This window comes from Mixophyes fleayi, chromosome 11, assembly GCF_038048845.1.
Source record: "Mixophyes fleayi isolate aMixFle1 chromosome 11, aMixFle1.hap1, whole genome shotgun sequence".
NCBI classification, from domain to species: domain Eukaryota; kingdom Metazoa; phylum Chordata; class Amphibia; order Anura; family Limnodynastidae; genus Mixophyes; species Mixophyes fleayi.
Window position 1 is genome coordinate 85,921,763 of NC_134412.1, and position 27,260 is coordinate 85,949,022.

At 41.8% G+C, this 27,260-nt stretch overlaps 1 protein-coding gene across 2 annotated transcripts in view; it reads right to left on the reverse strand.

The window, feature by feature from the left end:
• The window catches only part of DNAJC11 (DnaJ heat shock protein family (Hsp40) member C11), a 155,753-nt gene that overhangs the window by 21,418 nt on the left and 107,075 nt on the right, over positions 1-27,260 (reverse strand). For both annotated transcript variants that reach the window (XM_075190089.1, XM_075190088.1), the window contains exons 4-6: positions 25,239-25,340; positions 4,301-4,429; positions 1,751-1,873 (exon numbers count right to left, since the gene is read on the reverse strand). In XM_075190089.1, the coding sequence (XP_075046190.1) occupies positions 1,751-1,873; positions 4,301-4,429; positions 25,239-25,340 (354 nt within the window). The remainder of the gene's footprint in view (positions 1-1,750; positions 1,874-4,300; positions 4,430-25,238; positions 25,341-27,260) is intronic.

Sequence of the window (27,260 nt, forward strand, 5' to 3'; positions counted from 1 at the left end):
ATGGAACTACAAGTCCCAGCATACCCTTCCAGCTATCGGCTGGCATAGCATGCTGGTGCATTAATCTTTTATGCTATATCAGCCGGGAACATAGCGTTGATATCTACATTACCAAGATTCCTTTTGATAGACTATTTTTGGTCACTAATTTTGCATTTAGGCACAAGACCTGCACTGATCCATGGCAACCAATCAGTTACTTGATTTCATTGTCCAGCTCGTAGAAAACTGATAAAAGCTAATTGCCCATTGGTTGCTGTGGCTCAATGCTAATGTTGCACTTAAATAAAAAAATAAAATAAACTCTTAATTGGATGGTATACGGCCATTAATCCTGGTGTTATTGTTGTTCCTTAATATAGGTTATTAGGGAACTACATTTAAACTATTAAAGCCAGAAAGTACCTTTACCGACAGCAATGCTTTAAGTGACAGTAAATCCAATTATGATCCATAGTATGTAATGAGATTACATGTAATATTGCAAAGTGAACCTCTTAGCTGGAGATATCAGTGTATATAATTCATTACCGATATGGATCACACCATTACATATTACAGAACGCCAAACCCACAAAGCAGGAAACAGACCATGATTAAAACGAAAGGACTGACTCTTTTTACACCGTAGCCCGAGGTCAAATCAGGAAACTGCCACTTGGCACGAAAAGTCCCTTCCTTAAAAATCAGAGGCTGACCCCTCGTCCCCCCTACAGATCAGAGATCGGGCTCCTGAATAATGCAATCAGTTAAATGTCTTCGTCTTTCATCCAGAATGGAAAAAGAAAAATTTGGCCCCCAGCCACTGCCCCATTCAACCCTTAAATTATAACTGGTGTATCTGATTCAATCTCATTTCAGTAGCTGGCAGCGGAGACTCTGTTTTTCTGGGCCAACAGTACGCTGGAATAAAAAGAGGAGAGGTCTCTCCGGAGGAGACCCGGCTGTCTGATAACTGACTCTCCTCTCGGAATCTAATTAAGGGTCTTTGGATGAATTGCTGCTTTTTTGCATTTCCATTCGGTTACACTCCACTGTTTTCCAGGTCTCACAGGTGGCTCGGGACGGCTCTCAAGAGTCTCATGTTAAAACCATGTCAGCAGTTCTGCTTGAGAACTGCCTTTGAAGTTAGAGAGAGCTTCCTACGGTCTCATTTTTCCAGAGCGGGTGACTTTCAGAGCAGCTTTTCAATGATAATCTGACATTCTTCAGTCTCAGCAGTACTAAACGCTTGTTAAAGATACTGTATTTATATAGTCACTAAAAATTACAGACAGGGGCTGGGGGGGGGGAAGACTTAACTACAGAAACAAAAAAAAAACCAAAACTCACTCCAATTTTTTTTTTGTGCCGTTGGAAAATCCTCCGTGAGATCTATTATCCGTTGGGGGGAGGAGGAAATATTATTGCATTACAGAATATCTTTATGTGGATTCTCCTTTGGCTACAGCGAGTCTGTGCATTAGCTGCAAGTGCCATGTCCAGAAACCACAATTTTATACCTGCTACACTTAAGTAGGAAATAAGCTATTTATATGACGGGCCATTGATTACCATGCCTAGAGAAGTAATGGCAGCAACGGAGAGGTTGCAGCGCTAAACAGGTGCCATGTTATCCATCAATAAGTCGGTTCTGTTTTGCAATTTATATTCGAGATAACCTGCGTGTGTGTGTGTTTCACTTTTTGCTTAGTTGTTTTCTTGCCCAGCGGATACAGCGTTCCCTACCGTTTTCCTTGAAGGTGCTTACCTCTCCCCATCCTTTGGCCGAGGTCACCCGTCTCAAAGCTAAATTTATTGACCCGCCGCCGTTGCCGTTTTGCGTGGAGAGGCTTCCGGAGAGAACGGCGGTGTCTGTCGCTGTTAGGGGAGCCTGGCGGTGAGAAAACAAAAATACAAGTAGAAAAGCTGCTGAACAGTCAGTGTGGTTTGTAAAGCAAGAATTAGAGCTAGTACACATCTAGCTGCTCTGCATGCGACTAATGGTATGTTCGCTCTGAGCTGCGGTTACAGTTTGGTGAACATGGTCGAACTGGCAAAGCAAATAAGGTTAAATGAACTTTATGAAGAAAGCGGCAACGCTACGCTCAAGCTTCAGGGTGAACGGAACACGGACACGAGACAAAAAGACGTTCTGCGGATATAAACTGTTCAGTGTTCCCCAATTCCTCCAGCGCACACTGTCGCCACTTCCTTCATGAACTTTAATGAACGCTAACTGCAGCGCTCTTTAAGCAACATTCACAAAGCAGTCAAGTCAGAGTGTACCATGGACTCCGAATAGGTAACCACTGAGCAAGAACACTTACTGCCACGGCTCTGGCTCCATTTAAAGTGCATCTGCGGACTACATACAGTGGAAGCAGACATTATGTGGCCAGAACCGGCAGCCTACACAATTTCTAGGAACTAGTGCCATCGCAGACATTATATGGTCAGCGTGGTTGGCATTTCTGCCTCACAGCACTGGGGTCATGAGTTCAATTCCCGACCATGGCCTTATCTGTGTGGAGTTTGTATGTTCTCCCCGTGTTTGCGTGGGTTTCCTCCGGGTGCTTCGGTTTCCTCCCACACTCCAAAAACATACTGGTAGGTTAACTGACCGTTATCAAAATTGACCCTAGTCACTCGGTCTCTGTCTGTGTGTGTGTTAGGAAATATAGACTGTAAGCTCCAATGGGGGCAGGGAATGATGTGAGTGAGTTCTCTGTACAGCGCTGCGGAATTAGTGGCGCTATATAAATAAATGGTGATGATGATGATACCAATATTCATACAAACACAGACTATCCGCTCCCCAAAGTGCCTCAGTGATGCCATCAGGCCTTAGCGCGCTCATGCTGCATTAGCAAAATGACCACTTTCATTATCAGTCTACTGGAACCTGCCTCTCGTTCCACCTTAAATGAAAGTATATTGTTCTGACCTTGATAAAGACAGGGATATAAGACCTCCAGGCCCGGCACGGTACTGCCAAATACCCTGAACTTTAAATTGTCTCTTGCTGGCAGCGGAAGATAAGACACTTTTCTATATATTACGAGGGATAGAATGCTTTATTTCAAAGTAGGATGAACTTTCACATTATTTTTTTCCTGAGAATGTTTAGTAAAACACATGAGCATAAATTATTCTGTGCAGAGGACCTTATGTTTGTGCATTTCGCTACAGCTAAAATAAAACGGCCTATTAGGAATACAATGGAGATACAGTGGATAAGGTCGCTGACACGAAGAGACGGGCTGGTTTAAATCCCAGCAGGGTCTCCTAGTGCCAGCGGAGAGGAAACCGCTTTGTCTCTCCGAGTCCCATTAGAAGAAACAAAAAAACATTGCAATAGGGTCAGTGCAATGTGGAGGTGATAATCTGACTGTACACAGAAGGTGTAACCTTTATTTTTATATAGAGGAACAATTGCAAAGTGAAACTCCTAGATTTTTTTTTACAAGTGTCATAAGAGGTTATAGACATGGCCGACGTGGCATGGTTAAAAAGGGGGCGTGGTATAATAAAATATGGGCGTGTTCTAACATTTTGCAGCGAGGGTTGTGGGATGGGAGCCAGAGGGCAAACCTTCATATTGACTTAAATGTAAAGAAAGCTTTTCACTCCACCCCCAACACCATGTTTTAAAGTCTAATTATTTTACGACTACATACATAGACCAGAGACATCTACATTATAAAGAATTAAATACTTTGTGAATGTTATTAGCAGACCTTTTATATTAAGTATTTAAAGACACAGGTTTAACCTTTACAAAGTACGGTTGTGAGCATACTGAATTTACAATGTATACTGTATCTCATGACCCGTAGAAAACAATAGACCTACCTGGCCACAGACATGACAATTTGAAACCAAATTGTCGCAACATTGCCACATGTATGGGCAAAAGCAATCTTATCTGACCAATCAAATAGCTGTCGGGTTTCTTCAGACAGCAATCTAATCTGACCAATCAAATTGCTGTCTGGTTTCACCAGGCAAGTCCAAAAATCTCACTGGCAGTTGATGGCATCGGCGTGTGCGTTGGTTTTCTCTATATCGGAATGCACAGAGAACCTTGTAATTTGGCTGTCACGGGCCAATCGGCTGGACTGCCACGCCCGCAGCGGGCTTACGTGAAGCCACCACACTGTTCCACTCCGTGTAATATGCAGATAAATCCCCTAAGCATGTAATTGTACCTACTTTATAAATAAAGATGAGCACGTGATAAACAATTCAGCGTCATTTAATGTTACGCGAGACAGCTACGCCTCGCACATTCAGAAATCTCTTCAACAGCGCTACGTACCTCAATCGACTGCGAGATGTGCATACGGTTAATTTCGACCTGGGGAAAGCCGCTCTCTGGCACGTCCTCGAAATCTTCATCATAGCGATCAAACAGTTCTGTAGCGTCTATTCCAACACTAATAGTCCCCTGAGAGAGGAAATGAAGGAGAAAAGCAAAATTAACTCAAAGTCAGTATGAAAAACAGAGCATAAGCTGAATAAATACACAATATACAGGTCACCTGTCAGCTGCACACAGTGGAAGCGACCATTTTGCGTGAGTCTGCGGTTTATCAGGTAACGAGGAGCTAGTTACCTCCGTGAGGTAATGACATCACTGAGGCAAAGTATTCGCGCCTCAGTGATGTCATTAGATCGTTGTGTGAATTTATAGGCTGCTTTCTCATGAATAATAGTTCTTGACACAAAATGGCTGCCTCCATTTGGCTCAGGCAAGAGGAGCACATTAAAACATCAATAGCCTTCAAACGAATCGACTTCTGTCAGCAATTGCCACGTGAGAGGCATGTAAACGTACACAGCTCTGTTCCTACAGTTCCCAGTGTGCAACTATGCAATTTACTAAGACAGGTGAGAGAAAAAGCAATGTATTCCATTCAGCACTTGTATTACCTCCAAAAGGGAAAGGGTTAAGCAACCGCCATCTTGATAAACGTTTAGGTGTATTCTAGCACAGGTGAACCACGTGATTCTTAAAGGTCTCTGGTAGATGCAATTCTCAGGAACCATTCTCCTTGAGCAAACAATAATGATATCATCATCAACATTTATATATATATATAGCGCCAGCAAATTCCGTAGCGCTGATGATGTGTTCCATACTATAACCGATACGGAATATTACGACACACGGGGGAATTCTGTGACCACATAAAAGCGCGAGGCTGTGGTACGAGCTCCGTTATACCTGTTGCGCGTGAAGCGATAACACCAGATCTCACCGACTATAAACAATGACATCAGAATTTGCTGTTTATACAGAACTCATTTACAAGCGTTTCTACCTATAACACCGCATGTATGTTATAATTATTTGTAAATAATATAAGAGGTCCATAAGCTAATTCAATTTATAACTGTGCACATGTGAAATCAATAGCATCCTCTATATTCTAAGTATATTGATCTCTTCACAAGAAACACTAAGAGTATTTGACCGGCATCTGTTTATGCAAGCTAACAATGGTTATTAAGTATAGTGCAGCTAGTTGCTGGGGTGTAACAGCAGGAAAGGGATGGTTCTAACATTCAGGATATTATCTCGTCTAGGTTTTTCGCAACTGAAGCCAAGGCAAGTCATAGCTACAACCTGCAGTGCCCACTCTCATTACCGATATGCCACAAGGTAGCAGAGAATCGCCCCGATATCAGCATAATGGTATAACGTAGACACAGTTAATGGCTAATTATAGAACGAAGACAATCGGCAATCAGAGAGATTATGGGGCACATTTATCATTAATCGGCAAAAGTGAGAAATAGTTATCAATCCTTATCGCAAGGATAAGGATTGAACTATTTTTCAAATTTATTAAAAAGGGAACACAGAAACAGCAGTTCCGAAAAACTGCTGTTTCTGTGATAGAAAAAAAATCACACTTACCCCCTCTTCGGACGCGCTGTCTCGGGATCTCCTCTTCGTTCCTCTTCTTCCTTCAATTGCGCATGTGCAGTGCACATGCGCACAAAGTCCCCACTCTGTCTCTGCAACTATCATTGCAGAGAGAGCGCGCTGAGTGACAGGGAGGGATCATGTGATCCCTCCACACATGCGCTGTCCAGCTCTGCTCTTCGGAGCAGAGCTGACAGCAGTGGATTTCTTCAATTCTGATAAGCTAGCGTACATCAAGACAAGTTCCCGGAATTTATTTTTTTCCGGGACTTGTTAGATTGCGGCCAGAGCAGTCACCATTCTGTTGAATGGTGACTGCTCGCAAAAACGATCAGGAGTGCAAAGCAGCAGATATCCATGATATCTGCTGCGATGCACCTTTAATAAATTTGCGGAGGGCACATCGGGACTTTAATTCCACGGTAAGTGCACAATAGTGCACTACCGTGATTTGTTAAATATGCCCCTTAAACTGAGGAATTAAGAACGCCAATGTTCCTAGAGGGCAGAACTCCGTAGACAAAACACCCGACGGACGGCACAGCCTACTAACCACCATATTTCTCACAGATTTTGCCCAAGGAAAGCTTTTAGTGGACTACGGAACTTAGACTACAAATTACTGTACATGGAAGGTTACACATGAGTTATACACAGTAGATCCCATTACCTGTCTCTGTCTAGATGGGATCTGAGGAGGAAATCTGTGGTAAAGTTTATTTATTAGTTGTGGTGACTACTACGATTTGACGCCCCCGTGTTATATGAAAGTTGAGAGGGAAGCGAGAGAATGGGTGCCATCACATAACATCTAGACCAGTGATGGCTAACCTGTGACACTCCAAGTCCCTGCATGCTCTGTCAGCTATCAGCTAGTTATCTACTGGCAAAGCATGCTGGGGATTGTAGTTTCACAATACCTGGAGTGTCACAGGTTAGACATCACTGGTCTAGACTGATGTTTTATGGACCCTTTCTGTTGTGCTTTGGGTGCTCCGAAGAAGCAAAGGGTTTGACAAACTTGCCCTTTACAGATTAGTGGATCCGCGCGGTGGACATGACCAACGAGATCACACTTACCAGCACCCGCTACTCTTCTGCCATACTTTAGAAGCTTTTAGGGGCATATTTAACAAATCACGGTAGTGCACTATTGTGCACTTACCGTGCAATTAAAGTCCCGATGTGCCCTCCGCAAATTTATTTAAGGTGCATCGCAGCAGATATCATGGATATCTGCTGCTTTGCACTCCTGATCGTTTTTGCGAGCAGTCACTATTCAACAGAATGGTGACTGCTCTGGCCGCAATCTAACAAGTCCCGAAATTTTTTTTTTTCCGGGAACTTGTCTTGATAATGTACGACAGCTGAAGCTGGCGAACATTATCAGAATTGAAGAAATCCACTGCTGTCAGCTCTGCTCTGAAGAGCAGAGCTGGACAGCGCATGTGTGGAGGGATCACATGATCCCTCCCTGTCACTCAGCGCGCTCTCTCTGCAACGATAGTTGCAGAGACAGAGTGGGGACTTTGTGCACATGTGCACTGCACATGCGCAATTGAAGGAAGAAGAGGAACGAAGAGGAGATCCCGAGACAGCGCATCCGAAGAGGGGGGTAATTGTGATTTTTTCGATCACAGAAACAGCAGTTTTTCGGAACTGCTGTTTCTGTGTTCCCTTTTTATTAAATGTGAGAAATAGTTCAATCCTTATCCTTGCGATAAGGATTGATAACCATTTCTCACTTTTGCCGATTAATGATAAATGTGCCCCTTAGTCACTGACAGAGGACGATGTGGTATGTTCTCCTGCCACCTGCGATAAAGACATGGAAATGCGGCATGCTAGCACTTTTCCGGCAACAGAAGTGCCAATGTCTAACGTCTATAATCATTCAAAGCTAGAAAAGGGCTCCGCTCGTCATGAGCTCTCAAAACGCTCCCTGCGAGAGGCTCGGCTCAAATACGGTGGATTTTGATTGGAGAGCGTTCTTCAATTAAGCGTCTCGGACAATCGTCCAAAATGCTGCCTTCATCGTTTAAAAATAATAAATTAAAAACCGCTTGTGCCATTAAAGCCCTAACGTGCCATCAACTCAATGCTACTCATGTAAATAAATTACTTCAATTTGCTGCTATTAAACACCCACTCATCTGCAAAAAAATTGTAATGCATTTTCCACCATGTTTCCTATAGCAAAATGAAACTTTTTAGGCTCAGTTGTTGAGAAATTGGATGAAAAAAAAAAAGAAAAGAAAAAAAAGTCGGGTAAGAGAGAGATGGATCAGTAAAGCAACAGCTATTAAAAGAAATGAGGCGCACTAAATCCAGTCAACTGATTAACTTTGCAGCCAAGGGAATGTCAACAACACATTATGGTGCCATGCAGCTTAATGGTATTGCTTCCTTCACTTTTACGGTGGTTGCGGCCTTTCCTGACGACGCTATCCGCTTCAAAAGGGAGAAAAGGTTAACAATTCATCACGCCGACCCCCGCGAGATTCAATTATGACGAATATTGTACCCAAATTAATCCACGTAGTCTACTTCCCGGTTATAAGCTGCAGTATTTATAGGGCATTTTTCAAGGCTTGATCCCATGGCCTAGGCCTTGCCTTCATTCAGCTAGCGGCTGTGTACAGTTTACAAGCTGCCGGGAAAACACCGGAGGGAATACACATTTCAATTTGTATTCATTATATCTTTCATGTGGGAGAGGTCATTATTCACTTCAACTGATTCAACTTATCTTCAAGTTTTCTGCGTTCAGAGGAGACGTCAAGCTCCTTGTTTTAAAAAACACTTTTCAGTCAGATTTCCTCACGCGCCTTTTGAAAATAATATTTACGTCCCCCCTTTTCAAAAGGCAGTTTCTACAAGGCTTTTAAAATACACATTTTGTTTGTTAATGCGGTCCTTTCTTTTACAAGCGTTTTAAGTTTGAAAAATGAATCTTTTTTTTTTTTTCTATTTTCCTTTCATGATCTGAGACTCTGGGGAACTGTAACTCTAGATTCTCCAAGCTTTGAACTCACTGTACGTCCTTCGCTGTAGTAGCAGAACTGAAGAGACTCTTACAGAAAATAGAATATGTAAGTGATGTTTGGGGTATAGTTCTAGGGCCCGAGTAAGCTGATCACATTCATAAGAGATCATTCCTGAATTAAACGGCACTTGCTTCGCACGCACAGTGGAGGCCGCCATTTTGTGAGCTTCGACGACATTCGTGAGAATGTGGCCCATGAACTAGGAACGAGTGAAATTACTGAGGCACATGGTGGAGGAAGCCATTTTGCGAGCTGAACCAACATTTGTGAACATGAGGCCTATTGACTAACTAGGAACCGGAGAAATTAGTGAGGCACACTTGGACGGCAGCCATTTTGTATACAGGTTCTTTAACAAAATGGAGCCATGGGGTTCGGAAACTTGGCATTATTCCTCTTTTTAGATCCAGGTGGAGTTCCTCAGCGGTGCAAGAGGTTTCACAGTAACCTGGGGGTATGAGGATGTACAGTAATTTAAGGTTGTTTCTTATTCGTAGCAGCTGCCCAATTCCTGTCATCGGCATTTCCTACTCTCCCAATACTCTACAGGTCCTGATGAAAGACAAAAATCATTCTTTGTATCTGCATGCATCTATCTTATTTGGTTCTTAGAAAGAGCCGTAACTTAACATTTTAACACCTGGGGTGAGAAGGAAAACTGCCGTCCTACTAACCCTCAATTTTAACCAAATTAAACCTAAAATATTTATAAACTGCACCCCCCCCCCTTCAGCGTTGCACAGTCGTCGGTCGCTCCTCTCGTTCATTGTCTGTGTGTCTGTTTAGACCATCTGTGTGTCATCTGTGTGTTTGCCTATATACCCAGTACGTCTCTATAGGTGTCTATCTGCTCCACCTATCTGAGTATGTGTGTGAGCCAATCTTGCTTTTAGAACACTACAATGTGTATTTACAATACCATGCAGGATTCACAGGATCTTTTAATCACAGAAAATCTTCATTTCAGTAACAGACCCTCCCCCCCAACATTGATTTTTATGTGAATAAACCCCTTTACTTACTGACAAAAAATGCAAACACCAATATGAAGTCACTTAATAGGGCGTTGGGCCGTTACGGGCTGTATACGATGCGGCACTGTCTGCCATCATGCTAAAGGGACACAGCATCATTCTCCCCCAAGAACGTCCGGTCTCAGGCGCTGATCCAGAATATCCCATAAATGCTGGATTGGGTTTAGATCCACTGATTGAGAAGCCATGACATATGGGTAACATGGGTGACATTTACAACAAATGACTGGGCAGCCACACATTCTGGGGATGGGGGCATTGCCATCCTGGAAGACATCCTCTGCCATGAAAAGACTGCTGCAACATAGCCCTAAGATAATCAGTACCATTAGGGAGTGATTAGCATTGACCATGTCCTCTAAGGGAATGTCTGCACCCACACTGTGGCAGTAAAACGCGCTCCACGACCCTACGGTAACACCGGGACCCTACACTGCTTGAAGCAAGCACCCAGTTCTTTGTTCCTTAAGTTGGCATCACACTTGCGGTTGTCTGTTGGACAAGAAGATGACGGAGGGCGGTTCATCTGACCCGATCACCTTCCGCCACTGCGTTGCAGTCCACCGCCTATGACGGAGGCTCCAGTGAACTGGCAAATGTGCGTTGCCAGCTGTGCCGAGTGGTTTATGCACTGAAACCAGACTGAACTCCTGCTCTGTGGGGTCCTCATCTCACCATCTATGATGGAGCTGGACGCCCGCGTCACTGGTTGAAATATGCAATCAATTGATCTGAAATTGCTCGTCTGTTTTGCGTCGCACATCAAATTAATCCACGGACATCGAGCTCCTCATGGAGGTCCATGCTGACATTAGATACAATTGGTCCTGGAACATTAACAAGCTGAGCTGTCTTGGTCACTGACACCAAACACACCCCAGCAAGCAGCGCCCCCTCTTTCAAAGTCCACTGGGGCCCATACTGCATACCAGCACAGAGTCATATACTTGCACAACAATAAAAAGGTGTGCATCCAGTTTTGTAGCACTGCACGTTGTCTTATGATCAGCCAAAGCCTATCAATTCCCAAAGAACTAGTGGCCTCGCACAATATATGAATATAGTTTTATATTGCACATTGTTTTAGCACTGCCTGTTGGCATCATGTGCATTTTAAACATCAAGTGGCCTGTGAACGTGGGGTGCACTACATTCTAGCCGGCTGTAGGTGGCGCCAGTGACTTTGCCATCTAGGACTTTTAAATGTCAGTACACATCAACAGTGAAAGCCACAAGCTGCTATAAAGGTATTACACACTTTATACCGTAAAGGCATCATTAAAAATAATACTCAGAACTGTAACTGTTTTTCTTATTAAGTCGCAGCTTTATATTTCATATTACCAACCTATTTAAAAAAAAAAACACACACAAAAAAGAACAATAAGAATTATTCAAGTAAAACATTGATAAGCGGGTTAGACACTATTCTGCTGCACAGTTCTGTTTAACCCTATTGAGCATAAACAGTAGAAGTCAATCCTCGGTCACATTAAAGAGACTTGGGGGAACGTACTCCTGAGGACTATGGACTATGGAGGCGGCTTTGCTGGCTTCGGATGACATATTCCACATAAAAAACAACACATTAATATAGAACATCTCCCCCCCCCAGGTACAAGAAGCACCAGAGAAGGCGTTTACAAGATCGCTCACTAACTGTGACAAATAAAACTCGTGTTCGCTGTGTGGTCATGAATCTGCATCGCAACATCCGCTACAAGGCTGGTAACACAGTCCATCAAACCTACCACTATGGGAGGCAATCACGTCAATGAACTGTGCAGATGCCCTTAGGCTGGGTACACAGTACAGAACATTTCTCCCGATGTGATATCTGTAACGATTTTACCAACAACTGAAAGTCCCGATCAGCAGCCGATTCCTGTGTACACACAATATACACGTTTTACCGTCAGATCTGTGCTCTTCATCTGTCATAACCATCGGCTGAAAAGACGGTGACTCTGCACACTCCATAGAGATCTATGGACACTGCCGGTCCTGGGTGCATACACACTGCAGGATTGGAATGACATTGTTTCATCGTTGAACAATATTTTTAGTTCGGTTTAAAAATCAAATGAAATGATACAATGAGCTTTGGAATGATTATCGTTGGAGCATGCACACTAACGTGATATTGGGCCAAATGGGTCGTTTATCGTGTGATTGGTTCGATAATCAGGTGAAAACCCTGTAGTGTGTACCCAGCCTTAAAGTGTAACCCTTGTTTAGGCATGGTGCCGGGAGCCATTTTTGGGTGAACCTGTCGTGAGACAGGAGGCAAAAGTTGGGTCCTGAGTCCCCTTTGCTGCCACAATTCTGCGACGTCCGCCAATTAAGCAGGCAATGTTATATTGTAAATTGCCTAATTTAATTATATATTCAATGTCTATCCAGCACAGAACTAATTAATACAAAACACTATATTTATTAAAACTTGAATCACTGAATCAAAATGATTGTTTAAAGGCGTTAGTTCCTGCGTCCACCAACTGGTAGAAATGTGGGGTTCGCCTGTCCACAACGAGGATCCCTACAAACATGCGCCTTCTTGTGCAGTCAAGATCATGTCTTTAGAGAAATGACTGTTAAATGTATTATCTACGATAATAACGTAGACACTGGGGTCACCTTTAAAGGAAATAAATGATTTCCTGGACTTGGGAACTTTGTAGTCTTGGAGGGGAGGGAGGTTGATCTTTCCAAAAAATTGAATAAAAAAAATGAAATTTGAATACTGTGTCCCAGCAGAAAAGGATACGGACCTGTGGGATAGAACAATGTCCTGCAGATAGATTGAGGGCTTAGTAAGTTGCTTATTAGTAAATGATTAGTAATAAGTACTAAATGTAGAGGAGGATCTCTGTAAAACAATGATGAGCGACTGGACGGTTTAAACGTACAGACAGAATTGTTTAGTATCTGAAATAAAAACAAGCAATATTTGCATCTCGGAATGTCAATGTAATTATTCTACAGGGGGATGGGGACAAAGCAATGCTGAAGCCTTTATAGACTGACATTCTTTTGCTACAGAGAAAATAAATATGTATGCCTCATGTAAAGGCCGCTAGCTTTTGTTTCCCTCTCAATTTATGCTTTTTGGGAAAAGCTACATTGACCAATTGAACTAGACAGACAGACTCCTTAATCCGTAATTGTCCTATACTTTACAGTAAGAGAGGGCTATACTGACTTTCTCCTTCTGTAAACATACCAAGTATAATTGTAATCTTAGAACATTTGAAGGCAAATAAAAGCCAATGTATTAAAGTCATCAACGGAACCAAAACAGTATCGGAGGTGCTGGAACGGAGAAGCTGGGAAAGGGCAGCTGATTGGACGGAGCAACGTCTTTAAAGCACAATGTAAACGTTCCGCAACTTATGCACATATATCTCCCTCTTCCAATCCTAGTGACCAGGAAGGATTTCTTCTTGGTAGTTTGTGGTTTCCATTGATGGAACCAATCACTCATGTAACGTTACACACACATTCCTAAAATTTACTCAGAAGTATAACTAGTAGTGGGACGGAGAAGACAACTTGGAGAGGGTACAATACCACATCGCAAAAAATAGATCAGGGGGATGATGGGGGGGGGCAAATTTAACAATAAAAAAATATAACACTAGGGGCCATTTTTTACTCAACAGCCAATTAACCTACCAGTATGTTTTTGGTCAGTGGGAAGAAACCGCAGCACCCTCCTGCAAACACGGGGAGAACATACGAACTAACCCATGACCCCAGCACTGGGAGGCAGCAATGCTAACCACCGTGCTACCCAGACTTAAACAACATGGTGGAGTAGTGGTTAGCACCTCTGCCTTACAGCACTGGGGTCATGAGTTCAATTCCCAACCATGGCCTTATCTGTGTGGAGTTTGTATGTTCTCCCTGTGTTTGCATGGGTTTCCTCCTGGTGCTCCGGTTTCCTCCCACACTCCAAAACATACTAGTAGGTTAATTGGCTGCTATCAAAATTTACCCTAGTCTGTGTATCTGTGTGTATGTTTGGGAATTTAGACTGTAAGCCCCAATGGGGCCGGGACTGATGTGAGTGAGTTCTCTGTACAGCGCTGCGTAATTAGTGGCGCTATATAAATAAATGGTGATGATGATATTCAATCTTAAAAACTTGGACATATATATTTGTAAATCCTATCTATATCTATCTATTCTATAGAATCCAACTTGTATTTTACATGAAGTGATTTTACCATTCATCTAGCTATGTCAGATAGAGTTAGACTATAGATGTGTTTAAAATTGCTGTTAAAGGGGCTGTGCACTTGGATGATTCAGCCTTAAATAAACATTCCCCCAGGTACAGCACTAGGAGATTGGAGGGCTAACCCTTCCTTAACTAACCCTCAAAGTACCAGAAAGCAACGATACCCAGGGAATTGTCTTGTGGAACTTCACTTCCTCTCTCAGACTTCCGCTAATTCCCAGCTGACACAAGTGGATCATGAATATTTCTCTCAATACTTACACAGATGTTTGCCATTTCTTTTGCGAAAGAATAGAAATGTAAATTTCATGAGCAGTATATATATATTTTTAAATGCACAATTGTATGTCCCAGCTGTACGGAGAGTTTCAGCTTCTGCACTTTATAAGGTTGTACTTTAGGTTCAAACACAAAGTTAAATCTATTCTCCCCGCTTCCCTGGGGCTGTCTTTCTTTTAAAAGTGTGTTAAAGCAGAGGAAAGGGCTACTGAGAGAAGCTAAGAAATTAGCTGCCAATCTCCTTGGCAGTGTGTCAGCCTGTAAACCTTCAGTCCCAAGGAGAACCCTTAACTCAACAGATTATTTATTTTCGCAAGGAAACAGTCTAAACGATTTCTGTCCTTATTCTTTAAAAAAAATAAAAAAATAAAAAAATATCTGGGTTTCACTTGAGCAGCGGACTCGGAACATGACAGAAGTATCTTCTCGGGGAAGTTGTTTCGTTCTGAGAGATGTGATCTTACATCTAAGTGCGATTTACCCTTTCATTCCGCATGATAAATCGCTTTAGGAATCAATGGAGACGCAAGTTGTTGCTTCCAATTTCTTGAGTATTTATGAATGACAGATGGTGTCAGAGTGTTAAAAGACACATTCGAAAATGTCCTGATATTGCTATACAAGTGACATCAAACTACATGAGAGGCAGAACACCTCATTATAGGACCTTGCAGTGGGTTGGGGGAATTTAAAGTGCACCTTTCCCCTACATACTGTGGAGGGGGCCATATTGTAGACGGAGCCAATATTCCATACTTGCCAACTTTCCCGGAATGTCCGGGAGACTCCCGCATTTCGCGAGAGTCTCACAGACTCCCGGGAGAGTGTGGCAATCTCCAGCATCTGCCCACTTCACTAGGAAGTGGGCAGAATTAGGTCCAGGACGCCGCGATTCACCGGGTATCGCTGCGTTTGGCCCCGCCCCCTGCTGTAAAATGACGCATTTGCGTCATTACGTCATGGGGGAGGTCCAAAATGATGCAAATTTTGGAGCCCCGCCTCCCATCACACCCACCTCCCCCGGCAGGCTCCAGGAAGCCAACTTTCAAAAGTTGGTAAGTATGCAATATTCATGAGAATGCAGCCTATGAATTCACCAGGAAACCGTGACATCCTGATCAGTGGAAAAGTTTTGAGGTATTCTGTTCTGGTGTGCACGGCAATTAAGGGGAGGGGAGCAGAGAATGGGGCAGTCCTGCGCTTCCCAAGCGCTAGACACGCCTCCAGGACATGGTCCACCCACCCCATCAAGATGTGGCCACGCCCCCAGAGTCATAATCAGGCCTCCGCCCCGGTGATCCCTTCCCAAATGTTGGGAGGTATGCTAAATATGTAGACTGATCCAATTATTTAAGAGAACAGGATAGGATCTAACATCAAAACTAGCGGTATGAGGAGACGCTGTCATTTCTATAGTCAAAATACTCTGTAAACTCCCTTTAACAATGGGATGGACTTAATATATGAACACAATCTTCCCCTGGGAGCTCACTGCAAAACTCAAACCTTAGATTTGTGATTTCAATGCTCTCTCTCTATCCCACTGCGCCAAGACTGCGCACCATCCTAACAGACCGGCTTCTGCAAGACCACGTCCGCTCCTATTTATAAATGGCCTCCAATGGCGTAACCCAGCGATGGTATGCTATACGAATACATTCGATTTAGATATGGCACCTGATATACCTCAGGGGTGGCCCTCTAACCTTCAAATGGCCACACACCACCCTCAATCTCAGTAACAAGTTAAAACAATACATTTAATCAAATAAAAAAATCTCTATATGTTAATAACATATCAGCAGGTATTTTACACAAGTGTTACAAGCTATAACAAACACATCCGACAATAAGGCAGAAAACAGCTGGGGGCCAGCGGGAACGGTTCGGAGGGCCGTCTGTTGCCCAATACAGGGATATGGGAACATAGAAAACTATAAGTAAACAGGTAAAATAACATACCACATCTTAGCATAGAACATCTGAATATAATAAGATAAAAAGCAGTTCATAGCGACTGGACACTTGACTGTTAAAAGTAAACGGAACAGCAGGATTTGATTGCAAAGACATTTTTGCAGCAGTGAATAAAAATTTCAAATAAATGTAACGGTTATTGCCGATAATGCAAATGAATGATCTTGATAAAGACAGTGCAATTCTAGGAATTGGCATACAGGGGACCATTTGTAGGAAGTCACAGCAGGAGGAAAACCTGTGCATCAGCAAATCGCAGAGTGAGGGAATTGACAAAGTTGTGTTTAGCAATGCAGACAGCAGGTGTTGTGTTACAGGAGCAGGAAGGAACAGCCGGGGATATACAAGGAGAAGAACACTTCTCAGACGCACTCTCACACCCACCTTGCCGTTAGCAGAAAGTGCAAGTTTGTCAAGTTCATACTCACAAAGATTAGATAAACAGGACTTGTAATAAAAATCTAATCTAATTAAGTCACTTACAAATAACAGCCAGCATGCAACAATACAAAATACCTTTACCAGGCCTACGTGCATAAATATTAATAATTGAATGAGAAAGTGTGAACATTCCATGTTCTGTGACATCATCACAATGTCAGCTTTTAGCTTATTGGTTCTGAGTGATCACATGGGATTAGTGTTAAGGGACCTTCAGCCCACAAGACATCCCACACCAACAACTAATTTTAAAAATGCTTAAAGATAAGTATATGACAAGGGGGGGGGGGGGAATTAGTCTTAACTGTAGTTAAGCTGCACTTTTAAAGCTAGACTGTTGAAAAATGCATGCCAGGTCTATTTTAAAAGAATTGTTTGGATGCCATGTTCATATTGGCATGATATTACATAGAGTATACCACAGACAGTTGTGACAGGACCAGTCACCTGAACTACGAACAGATATCTGAACAGATAACAGAAATATATATTTATATTTACTGTGTGTTATAGCTGCATAGTTTGTTCTATATCACCCATTTACTTGGAAGCTATGAATATTCATGAATACCAAAGAGAGTCCGCCCAGGTACTGGCAAGGAGCATGCTCACTGTGCTCCTGAGAAACATCCTGTGACATCAACGGGGAATAAGTTTCAGTACACTGGCTCTGAATGATCATGTGACTAGTGTCGCAGGAGATTCTGACCACACCCACGGCTAAATTAAATAATGCATATGGCACTTGGGACAGGGAGAGGGAACGACAGTTTTATAGCTGATTTTTTCCTCAATAATAGTATGAGAGAAGCTCACTGACCCCCGTGAACTGGCTTTGGTTTTGGATCTGGATTAGCGCCGTGTTTTGGTAAAACCGCCCTTGTGTGTTTTGGATTTTTTAGAAAAAATCCTAAAATATGCTAAAATCACATAATTTTGCTCTTTTTTTGTTCCTACATTATTATTAACCTCAGTAACACAAATTTTAAGTCATTTGCAGTCAATTTTGACCACCTGACAGGTCACAATATTATTGTCATACACTTTTGGGACAAATACTGCAGTGACCTGGCTGGATGGTAAGCGGCAGAGCAATGACACAAACACACGGCAGTTCCTACCACATCTAGGACACATTGCCACACAGCAGTGGCAGAGAAGATAAATGGGGGTCCGCCCTCTCTCACCCTCCGTGATGTTGGATCTGTAAAAGGAAGTCAAAACTCTCAAGATCCGACAATGACGTTTTGCCTCGTTTTCAATTCCGAGGGCGTGAGACAGTACCGAGCCGGCTCGGTACTCGGATCCCCTAAGTTCGGGTGCGTTCGGTTCTTGAGGAACCGAGCCTGATCATCTCTAAATAGTATGTATATTAATAATTTTATATTGACGTTTTGCTTTCTATATGCTCTAGGTGGGATATAAGGCTGATATAAAACTGTGCATTTATGAACACTCAGGTATGCAATGATCGCTCAAAAACGTACACTGTGCAGTCTTTATTTCTAAGAATTTGAAACCAATTAATTGGCTTACAATTACAAATGCTGATTTCGATGACTCTGCACTAGCGGTTAACTTGTAACGTTTGCACAAATAACAAAAACAAAACATTGATTTAATATGTGGGTTTCAAGATGGATTAACATTGATAAAACAAAACGTAGGTACTTATTCAGGGATTAAGAGTGGCACTCTGAGATTTTAGGGGAGGGGGAAAGGTTTGGGGGGTGCCTCCCCAACCGGGTACAACATTGGGGGGACGTAGCACGCCCCCATTTGTGTGTACAATTTGGGACATCTAAAAGGTTGTGAGGTAAGATTTTGCTAATGACATCAACTGTCTCCTGCAAACAGTGAAGGAAGCCATTTTGTGGGTTGAACAATACCCAGCCTAATATTTAATTAAGGAAACACTAACCCATAGTGAATTACTAAGGTTGCATGTTGGCTCAGCTCACAAAATGGCTGCCTCATAAAAACATTACCTCAGCGAACTCCCTGCTTCCTTGTGAATCCATAGTATATTAGGCAGGAATCCAAAATTACACCTCGTTATAGCTAAAGGAATTTGTAATCTATTTTTTTAATATGGAGAATGACTTTAAAAAAAAATAATTCATATCCGATCACCCTATATTTTTAGGGTTTGTGACCTCCTGAGGACTGTACACAAAGAACGCATTACCGTTAAAAATGCACTGAAAACAGGAGCATTTACATGGTAATTTTATGAATACACAAGAACGGCAATGAAGCAAAGAATATCATAAGGAAAAAAAAATCCCTTAAGCGCTATGTCAAATATTCCCAAGTACCCAGGATGTAACGAACAACGACATGGCGAGGACTCTCTCGCAAGCCCGGCACACTTCATGAAATCTTCCCCCTGCAACAATATGTCTTACACAATTAGGCACGGCGCATCAATAGAATAAAACATTCTGTATATTTCCCTCCCGGAGAGGTCACCAATTACATTTTCATTGAATGATGTCATCAGTTCCGCCAGCAGTTCATCCTGTAATGGGATTTCAACTCAATACTTGTGTATAGAATACATGGAATCAGTAAACCAAGACAATTACTTCTGAGAGAGAATAGACGAGAATGCTGAAGCATTCCTGTGTCTATTAGAGTCAGAAGAAAAAAAATAAACCAAAACAAAGGAAACCTAGCATAGGGGTTTGTGCAGAAGTTGCTGACAATGCGTTCCAACCGGAACAGGTTTCCGTATGTTTCAGGCTAACTCACATTTTATTTTGAAGCCCAAGGTGGGTGCTCCGAAATACCCAGTGCAGTAATGTGACTCTACTGGTGACTTGGGACCCTTCCCTAAAGGGAAAAGGCCCCGTTCCTTCCTATTCCCCAGGATCCAACAGGCCTCAGAGAGAGACAAGATCTTCAGGATCCTGTTCGCGGAAGATAGGGAGGGCCCAATAGACATCCCGACCTCTGTAACCAAAAGGCCCCTTTAGAAGGTCTTCAGATTCATCTCCGACGCCAGGCTTGGGCAGGCCCATTTCTACCCAAGGTAGGCCAAATTTTTCCTCAGGAACTGAGTCTTCAGCCCCCCCTATAAGGAGGGAGTCTCTGAAAGCTTGGGGAGGAGGTCATTGATAAGGATCTGTACCCAAAGCCCAGAAAACAAGATGTGCCACACACAAAGAAAAAAACCACAAAAAAACAATAAACAACTGGATAGTGTTATATAATAAGTAATGCATTTTTAGGCCCCAGCCTCTTGGTCCGGCATATAAAAAATTGTCTTTGCCCCAGCCAGAAGACAATAGACCCATCGTCTACAGGGAGCCCCAAAGCAAAAGTGGACCAGTACACCAGATCTTGGCAAATAGGACAAGAAGCGAACTCACCTTTTATACTGTTCTCAGTGTAGAAAAAACCCCTGAAAAATAGCGTTTCTACAGAATCCCTTTCACCTTGGGGGAAGTACTTTATTCAATATGTTATGTACTCGCCTGAGCAACCTCCTTCAGTCCGCACAGCTGGAGGGCTGGGGAGTGTAGAGGAAGTTGGCCCGGGATAAGCATAGTCCTGTCTGAGAGTTAGGTTGTCAGAGTAGAGGACCGGCTCTAACTAGGTTTCCGGGGCAAGAACCTACTTATTACACAGTACATTACAGAGGATACCTCTCTACTCGATGCAGAGCGCAGCGTTGGGAGACAGTAGTGGCTGAGACTAGCATGTGGACTGGGCTAATTAGCATACTAGCCAGGTTAATTAGCATGCTAAACAGTCTGCCTGACCGGTCTATAAATCGTATATATCTCTCTCTAGAAAGAGAAATACACAATTAGAATTTCAGATACCCTTGAAAGAAAACATACACAGGAAGGTAAATGGAAGAACCCCTATCTTTTCTAAAATTCTTTCCACGTTCAAAATATTAATCTATTACAGTCTTCTTATTGGGGATTTTCAAAGATTGCAACTAATGAATGAACTTATCAATTACTGATATGGATAATTTAAGGTGGTCTAGTACTAAATATTTTAGCCAAGTAACTGAAGTAAAATTGATGTATATTCCATGCATGCACAATTTTGCAAGATACACTGGACACTTCAGAGTTGTTGCTACTATAAGCCTTATAAGTGAATGCGTCTTAAATACTTGCGTACTCCCTTTGCTCATCACAGTCTATTCAATTACCCATCCACCATTATTTTTAATTAGGGAAAAAATAAGTTTGGCACAGACCAAATTGTAAACTGCAAAGAAAAATAATTAGAATTCACATAAAACCCATTCCTATGCCGCCCCTTTAGAATTTTCTCCTTAGGCCTGCGCGGCAAACACTTGAACACTTGCCTACACATAATCGGAGGCTTTTGGCGGCTGCGTTTAATTAAAAGAAAAAAAGAAAGAATTAAATAAACAAAAAGGCTGAAGACCAAACAGAGGAAAATATACAGGAACAAAAGCGTTTTTTGCAAATTGCTTCATAACATGCATCTGTTTATGGCTAAACATTTCTGGTTAGAAATGTTTTATTTATCTGAAGTCATTTTATTGAAACCAATAAAAGGTTGGAGATTTTCAACTAACTTCCATTCTAGTATGAAATCATAACATCTGCCCTTCCTAATTCAACGCTAGCATTGCCCGGAGATACATTGAGACTGAATCCCAATAAGCAATCGCTATAAACACCCAGATGGCTAATTTTATTACAGGACACAGACTCCGTATTATAATCCTGCTTTTTTTATTTTTACAACTCACAAAACAGCAGATAGTTGGGTGGGGGTGAGGGGGGCGGAGGTTTTTTTTGAAAAGGCACAGACAAAATGTCAAACCACTAAAGGAACAGCACGGTTTTTCCGCTTTTGTGTTGTTTAATGCTCTGCAAATCGCTCGGCAAACACAACTGTTTGCTTAGATCTCCACTGGAGGGCTTTACGGATGGGCACGTTTTTGGAGGAAGCTCCTGGAAACGTAAAAAGTCCCGAAGACAAGGAGATGATTTAATAAGCGGTGGGAAGGCTGCACGTGAGAGATGAAGCCGTAACGAGGAAACAGGAAAATCCGAATCTGTGCGAGGCTTTGTGTCAGCTGCTATTTGGAACACATGAGGGCTCAGGATACAAAACACTAGCTGAACATCCAGGAAAAATTTTATGTTCTCATTAACAGGCCAAGCCAAGGTGATAATCCATGACAAATCTTTTTAAAACGTGCCCTAAATAGGCAGCCAGTCCACACCGATACGCACTGTCACACAGCATAACGTGAAAGCAAAACCACAAATTGTTTTTTATATGTTGTCATTAAGAGTGAGCTGTGCCATTTTGTGTTATCCTGAATCTTACAACAACTGGCTACTGAGAAAACATTGGGTGGTCTCTACCATAGTTCTAATCGTTTGTCTCAAATCCCCGACTGGGATTAATAAACCGGCGCTTCACCTTACAGGTTTTAAATAATGGGGGATAAAATGATGAAAGGCAATTTGTAGATTCCTCTTTCATTAGAAACAGTGGATGCAATAATGAACAGGCTTCTTTGACAGCACCAATGGCTGAAATATTGTATGGTACAAGAAGCTGGTGCTGAGCTTGAGCTACAGAGGTTGAAGAGCATAGCTATAATCCAGGAGATCCTCCATCAAAGTACCAAATGTATAATACATGTGGACATATCAACTCCAACAAAATTCCGTCATGGAAGCAATTAAACGGCTCTCCACACTCAAATAGTCGAAGAGTGGTTGGGACGGATGGTTAGGCCTTGCCATCATTCCATACGTCTAGACCTGTACGGTGTATATGAAGTGAACAAAGGAGATTGTTACACCCAATACTAGTTGGTAGCCCATCTACACTTATTTCAGATGGTACATAGCAAACGTTCTTTTCAATGATGACAAGACTTTCTTTGGTACTCTCACAAATAATCGACAACCATTATGACCAAACAATGTACAGAACTGTTAAAACAAAGACTAAATGGCCCTATATTTGCCATACTAACAAACCATAGAGATGAACGGCCTACTCTCTCTCTCTCTAAATAGAACTTACTTATGATGACCTGTTTGAACTGTGCCCTTCCTCTTGGAGTTACATGGGCCAAAGCACCACTGTAGAGGGACAGTGTCACTTTTAAATGTGGCCACACACAATGGGTATCACAATTTTGTAGGAGATCCATCAGTTTGACACTTTGCCCAAGTGGTTGTATCGGTTCTGATGTACAGTAGGACCAATCAGTGAGGTTGTAAGATGACCAAAATGATATCAATTTATCTTCAGACCACATTGTCCGACATGACCGATAATGATCCTGTTGTTTTAATTCAGATTATTAGGCACCATTCTTGTTTGGGGACTACACACTTTGCAATATTATGCTAACTGTCCAATATTGTATGGGTTGCAAGGATGGGTTTAAGTTAGCGCTAGCTTGCATTTCAAAATCATGTCAATCCCAAAGCAGAAATTTTGTGGACTAGGCCAACATTCAGCATATCAATTGACGACAAACCAGTAACATTATTAAAGGCATGAAGTACAAAGTGCCAGGAGAGGTACACTTTAATGGCGTTTCTAAACTAACTATTCTTCCCTGTCCATTGTCACCTGCACTAATGGGCAACCAGAATAAAAATTAAAATACAGATATGAAGTAAAACAAAAAAGCTTTGATTAACATTTATTTACTATATTCCGCAACTGTACGAAGCCGCCAACTTTTTTTTTCGTTCTGTTTTGAGGCTTCACTCAATCGTCTCTTCCGACAATGCAGATTTTTCCCTTGTTCCTCGTAAAGTAACGGAATGTATCGTTGGCATGACAGGGCAGACTACGGATTTCAATTTACAGTTTTACGGCTGGAGTATTAGCTTTTATTGTTAATGAAATTAAAAGCAGTGATTGACTTAAAAAACGTTCATAGCCATACGAGAGGAGGAGGGAGATAATATATTACCGGGAGAAAAGCTTTGTAGTAAAGCAGAGTTATGCCTGTTAGCTAGAAATCTGCTCCTTTGTCATGTAGTTTTACTCTGGATTTTTGACAACGACAAAAGGTAAAAAATTATAACTAAAGACTATTTACAACAACACGTCATTGTCGGAGAGAGCAAAGAGGATCGTAATTAGGAACGTGGAGGAGCCCTTGGCGTTGCGCTCCACATGGGGTATAATTAGTGTTAGGCTTCACACGTCAGACAGTTGGCTGAATTATAACGCGCAGCGCCGTGATTTGCGACACTGCGATGCAATAGGTGGCGTGGAGCGTCGCTGAACCAAGGTAAAACAGATGGCATTTGCGAAGGAAAACACGATGGTGTAACTGCTGGGTTTTAATATCGGTTATTGCAGCATATTTTCCATACGAGAACAGTGCGGTGACAGATACGAGGAACAATAAACAAGCTGGAGGAGCCATGAGCTGGGTCATAAAATGTGATACAAGTTGTAATAAATTAAAGAGACAGTAATAATAAAAATGTGGCTTGTGAAAACATACGGAGTTATTTATTAAAGTGAACACCACTCGCTCTCTAAATCTGCCTTTTCATGAATTTCAATGTGTTTGCAGAACCTTGTTTATGGGCTTCGTTGGTCCTTTTTCCCCCCTTTCTTTTATTTGATAACACACAGCGGCGTTCGATCATCTGGGCTTGCAATCCTTGAAAACTTCTTTAAAACAATTTAATAAACATTTACTGACAGATTTTTGTTTACTAACGTAAAAATGCTTGGTCAAAATTTATCCCTGACTGAAAATAGAAGCCGCATCTACAACATAAAACGGCGCTCAGAGCTGTCAGTCAGGGAACCTCTACTTTTCCCTTACGGAGGGATGAAAATGTGACTACCTTTTGTCACAGTCAGTAAATTTACTGATGTGCAGTAGTCCTGATTGGGAGAGAATCGTTAACATTTTTGCCTTTGTGTGAGGTCCGTGCTCCAAATTTGCTGCTATGCACAAGTGAACAAGCCATACATATTAGTCTGGGATCAATAGTCTTTGCAGCAAAATCCCCATTCACACATCTCTGCTAAGAAGCCACAGAGTGCAATGGACCTCTCACCCAACATACTACAGTGCCATCAGATTAAACGCAGAAGGCAAGTTATGCCATTAAATGTGCATTTGTTTATCTTAATGGGAAGTGCGCTCTTTTTTGCTAATAAAGTTTTGTAAATAGTTTTGTAAATAAAGTTTTGCAAATAACATTTTGTAAACAAAGATTTGTAAATAAAGATTTGTAAATAAAGCGTTGCCTGTAAGTCCGTAATTGTTGATTGGTACAAAGCAATGGACAGTTTACCTTGGGGTTTGTTCGCTGTTGAAGCCGCCTCTCTTCCTTTTCCCTTTGCAACCTCTCATATGCCTCCCGGATTTCAGCTGCCGTTCGTTTTCTCTCTACAACCTACAAGTGAAGAGGGCAGGGTTAAAGATATACATAGGATTATGAGCAATATATTTAACTGAACCTTAATACACACACTAATATATATATATATATATATATATATATATATATATATATATATATATATATATATATATATATATATATACACATATATATGCTATCCTATAACATACTGGTAGGTTAATTGGCTGCTAACAAATTGACCCTAGTCTGTCTGTGTGTGTGTGTTCGGGAATTTAGAGTGTAAGCTCCAATGGGGCAGGGACTGATGTGAATGAGTTCTCTGTACAGCGCTGCGGAATCAGTGACACTATATAAATAAATGGTGATGATGATATTGTACCATAATGATGTACAGGCAAAATATAAAAGCATACAATGAGATCTTTCTTCCTTTAACAATTACCATCATGAAAAGTGTATAATTGATATAATATTGTTAAACACATATTGGGGAGTAGTTGATGTCTTTGTAGATTTTTTAGCTTTCTAAACAGCTAACTGTAATATCACTATAACACACAAGAGGTGCATATATATATATATATATATATCATTACAGGTATTAGAAGTCACCTCAAATTTCTTGGACTCGCATAAAAGTACTCAGTAACTTTATTAATCTTTTAATAAGCAACAGGAAACACGTTACCCTACATATAAGTAACGGACAGTTTTATCTTTATTCGGGGAGAAGGGGTTGCATGGCTGTTATCATTGCCGTCTCAGCGTTGGGTGTGTGATTTCCTCCCACACTCCAGAGACAAACCAGCAGGTTACTCGTTTAACGGCTAATCTGGCCCTTGGGTGTGTGCGCACTTGTGAGCACTGACTAAATGTTATATCATAAAGATCTGAGTGCAGGCCTAATGCATTTATTATAAATTAAGTTTTAAATAACGAACAATAAGGATCGTAGACACTTCACCAGGGTATTGAGTAGGAATACTGTGCAAGACTCATAGGGGGGAATTCAATTGGCCTACGCAATATTACCGTTATTACTGTAATAGTGCGCTTAAATACCGTTCTTAGGGTAGTTTCAACTCCGGCTGGGAGCTGCGAGCAGAAAGCCGTGTTGATATTACCGTAATAGCGGTAATAGGTTTTACGCGGCGGTACTTCGGGGGGGAATTGAATTCCCCCCATAGTGACACAGTGCAGAAGGAAAGAGCAAAACATTATACTTTATTGGACAACATGACAGTGACCTAAACGTACCCAACACCCGTAATTCTTCATGATTGTGTACTTTACACAGTTCAACATATAAGGTGCTCCGAGTAAAGGAGGTTGTGTCTCCACAACGGAGATGAACAAATTCAGAAACGGTAACCATTTACCGGAATTGGGGCATTCAGGGTAAAAATTCCCCCTCTTTCTCCTGCAATGCCTTTCTCATTAAACTATTTAGCAGAGCTCCTCACAGTAACTATAGGAAGAAACGCTTAGTGAGCATGTCCCTGTTTTTGCCAAAATGCCTAAATAGAGCAATACATTTAGCCCTTGTTCCTTTCCGTATGTTGGAACATTCCAGACATGGGATGACAAAAACCTGTATTTAGTCATTTCTTTTAGGCCCCCGCACCTCCGGCAATGTTCCCATACTTCTCTGGGTACATCCGAAATCACTATACCATCTTTCACGTTAACAGTTATTAAGTAACTTTGAGAAAAGATGACCTCTCCGTTCCACAGGCCAGCTTAACTTTTTTTCCCCAAAAGGACAAAATAATAAAAGACAATAGTTCAGGTAATTAATGCAAGCAAACCTAGCAGACTCTTCTTTTGTCTAAATATCCTTATCTTTAGAAGACACTAATGAGTTTGACAGAAAAATGTCTGCAATAGGCACTACAAATCTCAAACTGTACATTAAGCAGATTATATCTAACAGATAGAGCAAACGTTTCG